The sequence below is a fragment of the Notolepis coatsorum genome (assembly GCF_963971535.1).
Source record: "Notolepis coatsorum genome assembly, chromosome: 1".
Taxonomy (NCBI): Eukaryota; Metazoa; Chordata; class Actinopteri; order Aulopiformes; family Paralepididae; genus Notolepis; species Notolepis coatsorum.
In genome coordinates, this window is record NC_140165.1 from 16,779,561 (window position 1) to 16,794,129 (window position 14,569).

A 14,569-nucleotide genomic window follows, 5' to 3' on the forward strand; every position below is an offset into this window, starting at 1 on the left:
TAAACCTAAACGGGTATCCATCTTCTCGTCTGGCTCTGAAGACGACTCAGGTCTTACATAATGTTGCCATGTTCCTTGGATTACGTGGATGGGGCGTTTAGTGGAGGACACACTCACGGAGGAGCTGTTGACGCTGGTGAGGGGGAAGAAGACGTGGCGGGAGGAGTTGATGATGGAGGGCCACTTCAGCTGGGCCGAGACCCGAGTCTGCACGTTCTTCTGGAGGTCGGCGTTGGCCTCGAACACGGCCTCGGCCCTGGAGGGGAGGAGGGGAGGTGTGGGACGAGACACGGCTCACTGGGGATAATAGTCTATTCCAAGCACTACTGGAACAACTACAACAACTGCTTCTGAACCCTCAGTGAAAACATTTACATTTAGTCGTTTAGCCGACGCCTTTATCCAAAGCGACTTACAAATTGTGAGCAGGAAGGGGTGAACCTCTGATGACTGAGGGTATTGTTCATCTAACAGTGTTGAACTTGAGTGGGAGTACACAGTAGTATAGACATGGTAGCATAGTAAATAGTAGTATATTAGGCATAGTAAATAGTAGTAGTTTTTGGAGGATCAATAAAAGGGGGTGGGTTTTGAGACGGCTGTACTAAACGGACAATAGAGTCATCTCCTGATGGGATTCTGAAGTTAAAACTTACGTGTGCAGTGCATTATCTTTCAGCTCTCTCCACCTCTTGCTCAACATTTGATATAGATCTACGTCCGTGTCCCACATGTCTTCCTGCATCACCAGCCCGGGGGGGCGGGTCTCCGCTGCAACAGAAGATGTGGACGTTAGGCCAGAGGGGGGAGGGTGAACAACAAGTAGGGCGAACAGATAAGAAAGCATTTTACATAGACCACCGCAACACTTCCGGTATATTCTGAACTCATGGAGGAGAGAGCGGGGTGAGAAAATGAATGAATGTGGATGAGAGCCTTGACATTAAGTGGTTGTAGCTACGGCTGTGGGGGTGCGGGAGACATGATCCAATAGACTTTTATACGCCTGAGCTATAGTCACTTTTGAGCACATACTCCCGAACTCCTCTGGATTGTCCAGAGATCTAGGTTAATCAATCTGCACATGCGTAGTTCGGGAGTAGGTGCGCAAAAGTGACTATAGCTCGGCCGAGAAAGTGCCGATCAACTTGGGACTGGTCTCTCCGTGTTCAGGAGACTCAGGCGTATATAAACGTCTATTGGATCATGTCTCCAGAACCCCCACAGCCATAGCTACAACCACTTAATGTCAAGGCTCTCATCCACATTCATTAATTTTCTCACCCCGCTCTCTCCTCCATGAGCCCAATGTAACGCGGAAGTGCAGTGGTCTATAGCAGCCACTGAGTTCTGCGAAGTTGCAATACTCACATTTTAGAATAAATGGCACGCCCACATAACAGTAGTCGCCACAATGGAGACTGGCGTCAAAATATATTTTTGCCACCTAAAAACAAGGATGAAAAAAACACAAAAACAAATGGTGTACGGGTCAAAAGGTTTCATTTACACCTGCTGCACAAGTCAAACATAGATTTAAATTAAATTTAACCAAAGATCTTCTCTTCATTTGCTAGGAGGTCTTACATAGCACATTGCGGTAAATGTACAATTTGTGAGTATTGGCTATTCTGACGGAGATTACTATTTGCGATACGTTTAATTGTATTCTCATTTCCATTGAAAGAAGTATTAAAATGATTTTGACAGGGGTCTGTACCGAACAAAGATATTTTCTTAAAAAGGCGAATGTCTTAAAAAGTATGTTCTTCCTGTGCCCCAGGACAGTTCAGTCAGTATGTTCTTCCTGTGAGGTCATAGACCTGACATGGACAACACACATAGACTCAGTCGTAAAAAAGGCGAAGCAGCGCCTCTACCACCTGAGACCGTTAAGGAAGTTCAGAGTATCGGGGAAGATACTCCAGTCCTTCTACTCAGGAGCTGTAGAGAGCATCTTGACTGGAAACATCACTGCCTGGTATGGAAACAGCACGGCACAGGACAAAAAGGCCCTACAGCGAGTGGTGCGCTCAGCTGAGCGTACTACGGGTATTGCACTACCACCCCTGCAGGTCTTATATAACAAGAGGTGCAAATCCAGAGCCTGCAGAATAATGAAAGACCCTCACCACCCCAACAACAGCCTGTTCAAGCTGCTGCGGTCAGAGACTTCGGCTCAGCTTCTTCCCCCAGGCCATCAGAGTCTTGAACACTGAACTCTCCACACACAAGCACACATGAGCACACACACACAACACACATACTGTATACGCTCACACACTAACAGTCACTTTAGCACGAACACACACACACACATGCTGCACACGCTCACACCAAACCATCACTTTACCAATGAAAAGGTCAAAATGACAGAGGGAGTCACACTCAAGTCAGAATATGCCTTCATTAAATACCGCAGCCTCCCGCGATTGGGATATCACACGATACATATTGCAATTTCGATAAAAAACATTGTGTTAAAATGGTAATTTCCGCCGCGCGGCTAAACGGTACCTTGGACTTCCTCTTGGGCTCCAGCTCGTCCCGGCTGGTCTTCAGCCGGCGGTAGTAGAAGCGCTTGTCGTCGGTCAGCGAGTGGACGAGCTGGAGTCTCACCCTCTGAGAGAAGGAACTGATGATGCTGAAGCTCTGGTGGACTATCTTACCCTGAGAGAGAGAAACACCATTCAGTAGGGATGGGTACCGAATTCGGTACTTTTGAGGTACCGAACCGAAACACGTCGGTACTACCGAGTATCGATTCAAGTGAGATACCGGATTTTCTTTTTTTCATGTCAACGTTCACACGCACAATATATGCTTACCTAGGATTTTACTTGATTCAACAACAAAGCAGTCGGAGCAATGGCAAGCCGAAAACTGTCGAAATTGTAGTTATTTGAAGTTTGGATTTTTTTTTTCGACTGAGGTAGGTAAATTAAATTTCTTGAGACTAAAGTACAGAGAAAAGGTACCGTTGGGTACCGGTATCGATTCACAGGTACAGGTACCGTATCGGTTCAAATGTGAAGATACCCATCCCTACAATTCAGTAGATGTTCCAAAACAATTACCTCATATGTATGGTTTAAACTAAAGCACAACCAAGAGGAGTGTCAGAAAAAAGAAAAAAAGAAAAAGCACAAGCCCAGCACATCTGTGACGCTAAAACAAATTCCAAGTGTTTAGCCGTACAATTTGGCCATGTTTAGCGAAATAGCTAATCTCTACAGTAAGCATTACCGTAAAATCAGCAGGGGGGGAGGTGGAGATAATTGTTATTTCTTCATTCGTTTCACAACTCACTATATGGAAATAATTAAACCCTTTTGCACTGAAGAAACATACAAGTCTGTTTTGAATTTTTGTTGGACAGACCATGTATTTGCAGTTCTGAAGTTGTATTTTATTTCTATCTGAACCCCTGCACTTATTTGTATTTGCACTTTTTGCACCATTATATTTAGTATATGTATTTCTTGCTCTATGCTCTTATCTGCGAAGCACTTTGGTACAGTCACAACTGTTGTAAATGTGCTATACAAATAAACTTGATTATGATAGTTGTGAAGTTATTACCGGCTGATTGAATCCTGCCGATTAAATTCCACAACTACGATCACTATTATTACTACGTTCTATCACTATGTTCATTGCTATTACTATTGCTACCTCCTCTGCCTGCACCTCTCCTCCCCCACGCTGCTATAACACCTGAATTTCCCCAAGGGGGTTAATAAAGGAACACTTGACTTGACTTCATCTAAATCACTTGGAGTATGAATGAGATATATCACAAGAAAAAACCCAATCTCTACAGTCTTTAACCAAGTAAACACAACACTAACTTTCCACCTTTAGATAGTAAAGTATGAAGACATTGTTCCTCTGAACACTTAAAAAACTGACTTATATGGTTGTTGTCTGAGGTACTCGATTGTTCTCCACAACAGACTGGAGATGACGGCAAGGAGTTTGTCTTGAAACATGCCAGGGAGGGGGGTTCAGTTCTACCTCTGCCCAGCAGGGGGCAGACTGGTTCGTCTGGGCTCTGAAACGTGGACAGTGAGCGGCAGGCGACAGGAGGGACTCTCACCGGAAATGATGGCGGTAGTATGATGTGCTTTGGGAAGCTGGTCAGCGTGCCGACGGCAATCACTGCTTTCACCGGTATGGTCAATATCTGGCAACGATATGAAACCAAAAGACGGATATGAAGATAAAATGGTTTAGATTCCCTGAAGCCTATAAGTAGGATCAAGAATGCAGTTAGTGTAGCCAGACTTCGCACACATGCAGCATACAGTCACTTCATTTTCACAAGTTTGACACGGCTAGAGTAGATGAACACCACCACCGACACGGACCCTTAGCCACCAGAGGTGTACCCCTCCTGCTGACTTGTACACAATTTGTCACTTTGGATAAAAGAGTCAGCTAAATGAATAAATGTATGGGTATGTTGCTCACTGCACGCTATAGATACAGTGAGAAATGTGCATTACGACACTGATGAAAATGGATATTCTTTGCGATTTGTGTTTTATTACACGTATATTACGTACATACCAACTATTCCGCCTGTTTTATTCTCCACCCATCGATCATCCATAGCAACACTACTATCACCGACATCTAAGAAGGGGGATCCCCCCCTTGAACGGCCCTTAAAAAAAGTTTGAGAAGCCCTGGTTTAGGGAAAGCCCTGTGTTACACCTCCCACTCCCAGCACCTTCTTTAAAATGGACAGAACATGCATGCTCCAACGACCAGACGCAAAAGGACATGATATTCCTCTTTCCGCTCACAGCTCTCACCTCGTACTCTGTGGTGATGTGTATGGCTGCATCGTACGCTCAGCGCTCACCTCGTACTCTGTGGTGATGTGTATGGCTGCATCGTACACTCAGCGCTCACCTCGTACTCTGTGGTGATGTGTATGGCTGCATCGTACGCTCAGCGCTCACCTCGTACTCTGTGGTGATGTGTATGGCTGCATCGTACGCTCAGCGCTCACCTCGTACTCTGTGGTGATGTGTATGGCTGCATCGTACGCTCAGCGCTCACCTCGTACTCTGTGGTGATGTGTATGGCTGCATCGTACGCTCAGCGCTCACCTCGTACTCTGTGGTGATGTGTATGGCTGCATCGTACGCTCAGTGCTCACCTCGTACTCTGTGGTGATGTGTATGTTTGCATCGTACGCTCAGCGCTCACCTCGTACTCTGTGGTGATGTGTATGGCTGCATCGTACACTCAGCGCTCACCTCGTACTCTGTGGTGATGTGTATGGCTGCATCGTACGCTCAGTGCTCACCTCGTACTCTGTGGTGATGTGTATGTTTGCATCGTACGCTCAGTGCTCACCTCGTACTCTGTGGTGATGTGTATGGCTGCATCGTACACTCAGCGCTCACCTCGTACTCTGTGGTGATGTGTATGGCTGCATCGTACGCTCAGCGCTCACCTCGTACTCTGTGGTGATGTGTATGGCTGCATCGTACGCTCAGCGCTCACCTCGTACTCTGTGGTGATGTGTATGTTTGCATCGTACGCTCAGCGCTCACCTCGTACTCTGTGGTGATGTGTATGGCTGCATCGTACGCTCAGCGCTCACCTCGTACTCTGTGGTGATGTGTATGTTTGCATCGTACGCTCAGTGCTCACCTCGTACTCTGTGGTGATGTGTATGTTTGCATCGTACGCTCAGTGCTCACCTCGTACTCTGTGGTGATGTGTATGGCTGCATCGTACGCTCAGTGCTCACCTCGTACTCTGTGGTGATGTGTATGGCTGCATCGTACGCTCAGCGCTCACCTCGTACTCTGTGGTGATGTGTATGTTTGCATCGTACGCTCAGCGTTCACCTCGTACTCTGTGGTGATGTGTATGGCTGCATCGTACGCTCAGTGCTCACCTCGTACTCTGTGGTGATGTGTATGTTTGCATCGTACGCTCAGTGCTCACCTCGTACTCTGTGGTGATGTGTATGGCTGCATCGTACGCTCAGCGCTCACCTCGTACTCTGTGGTGATGTGTATGGCTGCATCGTACGCTCAGCGCTCACCTCGTACTCTGTGGTGATGTGTATGGCTGCATCGTACGCTCAGCGCTCACCTCGTACTCTGTGGTGATGTGTATGTTTGCATCGTACGCTCAGCGCTCACCTCGTACTCTGTGGTGATGTGTATGGCTGCATCGTACGCTCAGCGCTCACCTCGTACTCTGTGGTGATGTGTATGTTTGCATCGTACGCTCAGTGCTCACCTCGTACTCTGTGGTGATGTGTATGTTTGCATCGTACGCTCAGCGTTCACCTCGTACTCTGTGGTGATGTGTATGGCTGCATCGTACGCTCAGTGCTCACCTCGTACTCTGTGGTGATGTGTATGTTTGCATCGTACGCTCAGTGCTCACCTCGTACTCTGTGGTGATGTGTATGGCTGCATCGTACGCTCAGCGCTCACCTCGTACTCTGTGGTGATGTGTATGGCTGCATCGTACGCTCAGCGCTCACCTCGTACTCTGTGGTGATGTGTATGGCTGCATCGTACACTCAGCGCTCACCTCGTACTCTGTGGTGATGTGTATGGCTGCATCGTACGCTCAGCGCTCACCTCGTACTCTGTGGTGATGTGTATGGCTGCATCGTACGCTCCCTCCAGGTCTTTGGCCGACAGCGTAACGCGGAACACGGCGAAGTAGCCCGAGGCCAGGATCACCTGTGTACAGGAACAGAACAAACCCCTCAGGCTCCTCATTTCCCTGCACTTTCCCTGCGCTGCGAGGGGGCGACGAGAACCCCGTCTCTGTCCTTCGCCCGGCAGACAATGGGCCAGTATTCACAGGCAACGTTAGACAAGAGATCCCACCAATATTGCCGTATAGAAGACCCCTCATTAGATTATAAGGCTGAGACCACTTATCGATTTATCGAAAATGATAGATAACTGTGTGAAATCGATAAGTGGAGTAACAAAAATTTAAATATATATATTTGTATATATATATATATATTTAAATATATATAATAATAATAATAAAAAATCGATATTTATCGAAAAAGTTGTGCCGATTTATCGATTCTTCCAAATGGCACATCGTCTCAGCCTTGTTAGATTAGATTAAAAAGTATTGTCATTATGCAGCACAAGTACAGTACAACGTAAATAAGTTTGGCATCCAGCCAGAGTATTTTATTTATTCATTGTGGCCAATATCAGATTCCAGTGTGACCCGGCCACGCTCCTGAACGGACCCACACGCGCAAATGAAGATGGACGTGAAAAACAGTGACAAATGTTAATGTAGAGTGACATGAAAGTCACATGCCTATTAGGACTGAGGTCACATTGCAAAAAAAGAAAAAATCGAATTGGCCCAAATCAGAATTGAAAAGATCAGATTCCATGTAATTTGTGCCGTTCACACGGTATATATATATATATATATATATATATATATATATATATATATACATATATGAGCAAAGAAATCAGATTTGGGCCACTTTCGTCTGCAGTGTGAACGACGCAGCCGTGCGGTGGTGGCTGTAGGGGCTGCGTTGGTACCGTTCTGTGCGTGGAGGCGGTGGCGTTGTGCAGCTCTCTGGCCCGGGCCAGCACCTGGGTCCTGTTGCCTCGCTCCGTCTTCAGCAGCTCCACACTCACGCTCTCCCCCGTCACCTGCCATGGCCTCAGCACCAGCTGGGTGTAGCAGTGTGTGAGGAGAGAGAGAAGAGAGAGAGGAGAGGAGCGAGAGAGAGGAGAGAGAGGAGAGAGGAGAGAGAGAGGAGAGAGAGAGAGTGGAGAGAGGAGAGAGGAGAGAGGAAAGAGGGGAGAGAGAGCGAGAGAGGAGAGGAGAGAGCGAGAGAGGAGAGGAGAGAGCAAGAGAGGAGAGGAGAGAGAGTGAGAGAGGAGAGGAGAGAGAGGAAAGAGGAGAGGAGAGAGAGCGAGAGGAGAGAGCGAGAGAGGAGAGGAGAGAGAGTGAGAGAGGAGAGGAGAGAGAGGAAAGAGGAGAGAGGAGAGAGAGCGAGAGAGGAGAGAGAGGAGAGAGCGAGAGAGGAGGAGAGAGGAGAGAGAGAGAATCCAAGAGTGTGTTAATGTTGCATCAGCACATACTGCACATACTGTACACACGCAATATTGCCTACTGTACATAACATACACATAGGTTTTTAACAGTAGTCACCATACAGTGTTAATTGTTTGTGTGTCAATTAGTCCTGTGTATTGTCATGTCAGGGTTTTGTTGTAATAAGGTTATGTACATTTGTTTATGTTGTTTATTTTGTCCAGCATGTGGTCTTTGTACTGCATGATTATGTACATTGTTTATTGTCTTTATTGTTCATTGTCTTTGTATTGCATGTTCTTCGCATGTTTTGTGTTCGCATCAACCTGCAAAGGGACGACAGATGGAAATGAGCTTATAGCTACAACCTGGCATGTTATATAAATGTTCATTGTCCCCACGGCATGTTATATAAATGTTCATTAATGTGCATTGTCCCCACGGATGGCGCATTCCTTTTCCTGCATGAAAAAAACAGATAGATATTTAGGCTGAAATCCTTGGTACCTACAATACATTGACAAATACTGCAGCGCCTTTGTTAAAAGAGTGGGTCCAGGATCAGACCAGCACATCCACGTACTTTGTGTTTCCCCCAAAAGTAGGCGCAACGCCATTGTATTTGGCAGACGGCAGAACGCGTACATCGTTGGAAAAGTGTGTTTTGTTGCATCATGTTAAGTCAAGCGATTACTTTCTAAACATGACGTATTGCCAGTCTGATGTATTGATCCCTTGATTCCCTTGATATTCAAAAATGTTGCAATGCTAGTGCAAGTCAATGGGATACAAAGCCATTTGTTTCAAATCAACATAAACACAAAGGCAGTCCTTTCAAAGCATTTCCATTACTTGCTCTTACTACAGCTTGTGGAAGTCAATGGACTGGCCTGCCATGTGATTAGTGTGGGGTTTGGTTAGTGGCCGTTAGGATAGACTTCTAAACTGTAAATAAAGCAAGAGACCTCGATAGAACTGCAAAGAATGCAAAGAATGAAGTGTGGCAGGAAAACCACAGTGATGGAATGTTATGGTGCAACAAATTGATAAGTGATCGCAGTGTGACGTACTCAACATTAGAAATACTCAGAACTCAAAATACTACTAAATATTCTACATACAAAGATGCCAGAAAAAAGCGCTACATTTTCAAATGCTCCTAAAGATGAAAAGATAAGTAAGAGAAACACGTCACAGTCTATCACACTGGGTTGCGCAACAGAGCTGTCAACGAACAGGTGTTTTTGGCCTCTTACTTTCAGACTCGGTGGGCCAGTTATCGCAACATCAGATTAGCCATCGTTACTAGTAAACAAACTCATCCCTTGACCGCGGTGATCATGTTTCTCTGCATAACCCTCTTGTTCTTAAGTGCAGGCGAGTACCTCAATGGGGTTGCTGTGCGTTATCCAAGTAAAGGACTACGATACTGACAGTCTCTACCCCCCACGGGCCATCAGCTCCCCCACTTTTTTTCTTTTGTGCCAGGCAGACACTCTGACCTGACTGCTGCTGCGACCTCACTGTCACCCTTCCCCCAAACTGTGAATCACTACACTTTTTAACTGCTGGTGTCACCTCCATATTTATATTGCAAACACTGTGAATCGGAACGTGCAATAACGTCAATGTTACTCACTGTGCCTTGTATATATCTTATACCTTTATTTAAATTGTAAAAAAATAAAATTGTTAAGATTGTGTGATTTTGTGCGAAGGGCGGACTAGCAAAGTAAGATTTTCATTGTACGGCAAACTGTTTAACTGTGCACATGACAATAAACAATCTTGAATTGTGTGTACCTCGATAGGGTTGTTCTTTGTTGTCTATTAGAGACTGTGTAACTCTATAGGGTTGTTGTTTGTTGTCTAGTAAAGACTAACTCTATAGGGTTGTTGTTTGTTGTCTAGTAAAGACTAACTCTATAGGGTTGTTGTTTGTTGTCTAGTAAAGACTAACTCTATAGGGTTGTTGTTTGTTGTCTAGTAAAGACTAACTCTATAGGGTTGTTGTTTGTTGTCTAGTAAAGACTAATTCTATAGGGTTGTTGTTGTTGTCTAGTAAATACGAACTCTATAGGGTTGTTGTTTGTTGTCTAGTAAAGACTAACTCTATAGGGTTGTTGTTTGTTGTCTAGTAAAGACTAACTCTATAGGGTTGTTGTTTGTTGTCTAGTAAAGACTAACTCTATAGGGTTGTTGTTTGTTGTCTAGTAAAGACTAACTCTATAGGGTTGTTGTTGTTGTCTAGTAAAGACTGTAACTCTATAGGGTTGTTGTTTGTTGTCTAGTAAAGACTAACTCTATAGGGTTGTTGTTTGTTGTCTAGTAAAGACTAACTCTATAGGGTTGTTGTTTGTTGTCTAGTAAAGACTAACTCTATAGGGTTGTTGTTTGTTGTCTAGTAAAGACTGTAATTCTATAGGGTTGTTGTTTGTTGTCTAGTAAAGACTAATTCTATAGGGTTGTTGTTGTTGTCTAGTAAAGACTGTACCTCTATAGGGTTGTTGTTTGTTGTCTAGTAAAGACTGTACCTCTATAGGGTTGTTGTTTGTTGTCTAGTAAAGACTGTATGTAACTCTATAGGGTTGTTGTTTGTTGTCTAGTAAAGACTAACTCTATAGGGTTGTTGTTTGTTGTCTAGTAAAGACTAACTCTATAGGGTTGTTGTTTGTTGTCTAGTAAAGACTGTAACTCTATAGGGTTGTTGTTTGTTGTCTAGTAAAGACTAATTCTATAGGGTTGTTGTTGTTGTCTAGTAAAGACTATACCTCTATAGGGTTGTTGTTTGTTGTCTAGTAAAGACTTTACCTCTATAGGGTTGTTGTTTGTTGTCTAGTAAAGACTGTATGTAACTCTATAGGGTTGTTGTTTGTTGTCTAGTAAAGACTAACTCTATAGGGTTGTTGTTTGTTGTCTAGTAAAGACTAACTCTATAGGGTTGTTGTTTGTTGTCTAGTAAAGACTAACTCTATAGGGTTGTTGTTTGTTGTCTAGTAAAGACTGTATGTAACTCTATAGGGTTGTTGTTTGTTGTCTAGTAAAGACTGTAACTCTATAGGGTTGTTGTTTGTTGTCTAGTAAAGACTAATTCTATAGGGTTGTTGTTGTTGTCTAGTAAAGACTGTACCTCTATAGGGTTGTTGTTTGTTGTCTAGTAAAGACTGTACCTCTATAGGGTTGTTGTTTGTTGTCTAGTAAAGACTGTATGTAACTCTATAGGGTTGTTTGTTGTCTAGTAAAGACTAACTCTATAGGGTTGTTGTTTGTTGTCTAGTAAAGACTAACTCTATAGGGTTGTTGTTTGTTGTCTAGTAAAGACTGTATGTAACTCTATAGGGTTGTTGTTTGTTGTCTAGTAAAGACTGTATGTAACTCTATAGGGTTGTTGTTTGTTGTCTAGTAAAGACTGTATGTAACTCTATAGGGTTGTTGTTTGTTGTCTAGTAAAGACTGTATGTAACTCTATAGGGTTGTTGTTTGTTGTCTAGTAAAAACTGTATGTAACTCTATAGGGTTGTTGTTTGTTGTCTAGTAAAGACTGTACCTCTATAGGGTTGCTGTTAAGGACCACAAACAGGATGCTGCAGGTGTCGGTGGCACTGAGCACGCCGAAGTCCAGGAAACGCTCGCTCAGACTAGGAGGCAGAGCCAGGGGCTGGTGGGGGAGAGAGAGAGGCATAGAAACCACATAGAACATGTCAGAATGCATAAACTAGAGCAGGGTGGAAAGAGAAAATCATAATACTTATTTTTTTTTCATGTCTGCTCAGCAAAATGTTATACCAATTGCACTACCATACTAGCAAAAGAAAAACAGTGACACTGAACTGGCGGCTGCACTTGCGCGCAAATATAAATTATTGTGCGTTCCATACAAGCTCCCGGTAGCCCCACAAAAAACAATGACTTGAAATACAAAAACATTTTATATATTTAATATAATTTCATCTCGACAGCCGGGATGCCATCACCAAAATGTAATACCTGTGCAAATGAAATTTAGGACTTTTTAAGACCCAGCAGATACCATTGTACACACACACACACACACACACCCTGTACACACACACACACACCCTGTACACACACACACACACCCTGTACACACACCCTGTACACACACACAGTACACACACACACCCTGTACACGCACACAAACCCACACACACCCTGTATACACACACACCCTGTACACACACACAAACCCACACACACCCTGTATACACACCCTGTGCACACACACACCCTGTACACACACACACCCTGTACACACACACACCCTGTACACACACACACACCCTGTACACACACACACACACCCTGTACACACACACACACACCCTGTGTACACACACACACCCTGTACACACACACACACACCCTGTGTACACACACACACACACCCTGTACACACACACACACACCCTGTGTACACACACACACCCTGTGTACACACACACACACACACACCCTGTGTACACACACACACCCTGTACACACACACACACACACACACACACAGTACACCCTGTACACACACGCTCTGTGTTATCTCTGTGGTCTCTGGTTACCTGCAGGAAGCCCGTGTAGGCTCTGATGGGCAGGTGGAACGTGGAGGGTAGTTACCTGCAGGAAGCCCGTGTAGGCTCTGATGGGCAGGTGGAACGTGGAGGGTAGTTACCTGCAGGAAGCCCGTGTAGGCTCTGATGGGCAGGTGGAACGTGGAGGGTAGTTACCTGCAGGAAGCCCGTGTAGGCTCTGATGGGCAGGTGGAACGTGGAGGGTAGTTACCTGCAGGAAGCCCGTGTAGGCTCTGATGGGCAGGTGGAACGTGGAGGGTAGTTACCTGCAGGAAGCCCGTGTAGGCTCTGATGGGCAGGTGGAACGTGGAGGGTAGTTACCTGCAGGAAGCCCGTGTAGGCTCTGATGGGCAGGTGGAACGTGGAGGGTAGTTACCTGCAGGAAGCCCGTGTAGGCTCTGATGGGCAGGTGGAACGTGGAGGCGTTGGTCACCAGCAGGATGTTGTCGTCGATGTGAGTGGAGGGCCGCAGCGGCCGGAACTCCAGGGAGAAGATGTAGCGCGACGCCTGGGGAGGGATCAGCACCGGGGAGGTGAAGTTCAGCACCTGGTGGGGGGAGGCGGGGGTTAACCAGGTGAACACAGAGACCAGGTGAACACAGAGACCAGGTGAACACAGAGACCAGGTGAACACAGACCAGGTGAACACAGACCAGGTGAACACAGAGACCAGGTGAACACAGAGACCAGGTGAACACAGAGACCAGGTGAACACAGAGACCAGGTGAACACAGAGACCAGGTGAACAGAGACCAGGTGAACACAGAGACCAGGTGAACACACAGAGACCAGGTGAACACAGAGACCAGGTGAACACAGAGACCAGGTGAACACAGAGACCAGGTGAACACACAGAGACCAGGTGAACACAGAGACCAGGTGAACACAGAGACCAGGTGAACACACAGAGACCAGGTGAACACACAGAGACCAGGTGAACACACAGAGACCAGGTGAACACACAGAGACCAGGTGAACACAGAGACCAGGTGAACAGAGAGACCAGGTGAACACAGAGACCAGGTGAACACACAGAGACCAGGTGAACACAGAGACCAGGTGAACACAGAGACCAGGTGAACACAGAGACCAGGTGAACACAGAGACCAGGTGAACAGAGACCAGGTGAACACAGAGACCAGGTGAACACAGAGACCAGGTGAACACAGAGACCAGGTGAACACAGAGACCAGGTGAACACAGAGACCAGGTGAACACAGAGACCAGGTGAACACACAGAGACCAGGTGAACACACAGACCAGGTGAACAGAGACCAGGTGAACACAGAGACCAGGTGAACACAGAGACCAGGTGAACACAGAGACCAGGTGAACACAGAGACCAGGTGAACACAGAGACCAGGTGAACACAGAGACCAGGTGAACAGAGACCAGGTGAACAGAGACCAGGTGAACACAGAGACCAGGTGAACACAGAGACCAGGTGAACACAGAGACCAGGTGAACACAGAGAGACCAGGTGAACACACAGAGACCAGGTGAACACACAGAGACCAGGTGAACACACAGAGACCAGGTGAACACAAATGAGAGATTTCCCCCAATACTATAATCCAATACAAAAGGCCACGTGTAACATGTCAAGAGTTCAAGGCAAAGCACCACGATTCTCAGCATTTTTGGCACAAACACGTTGGACCTCTCCATTTCAGTCAGGGTTCAGGACTGGCCATAGCACAGAAGCAGCCCTCCTTAAAGTGTCAAATGACCTACTCCTCGCCGCTGACAACCGTGACTGCTGTTGTAATGCTGCTTGACCTCAGTGCAGCTTTCGACACTTGTTGATCACACACCATTTTATTAGATCGTCTCCAACATGGGGTTGGTGTCAGTGACACTGCACTAGCATGGTTCTCCTCCTATCTCACAAATAAGAAGCTTTGCTGTCA

The 14,569-nt window shown here is 45.8% G+C and overlaps 1 protein-coding gene across 1 annotated transcript in view; it reads right to left on the reverse strand.

Moving 5' to 3' along the window:
• The window catches only part of LOC311245228 (transmembrane protein 131-like), a 75,696-nt gene that overhangs the window by 40,230 nt on the left and 20,897 nt on the right, over nt 1–14,569 (reverse strand). The window contains exons 12-20 of the mRNA XM_084335059.1: nt 13,036–13,206; nt 11,624–11,734; nt 7,575–7,709; nt 6,621–6,725; nt 4,100–4,186; nt 2,518–2,670; nt 1,372–1,447; nt 657–771; nt 118–256 (exon numbers count right to left, since the gene is read on the reverse strand). Coding sequence (XP_084191185.1) covers nt 118–256; nt 657–771; nt 1,372–1,447; nt 2,518–2,670; nt 4,100–4,186; nt 6,621–6,725; nt 7,575–7,709; nt 11,624–11,734; nt 13,036–13,206 — 1,092 coding nt within the window. The remainder of the gene's footprint in view (nt 1–117; nt 257–656; nt 772–1,371; nt 1,448–2,517; nt 2,671–4,099; nt 4,187–6,620; nt 6,726–7,574; nt 7,710–11,623; nt 11,735–13,035; nt 13,207–14,569) is intronic.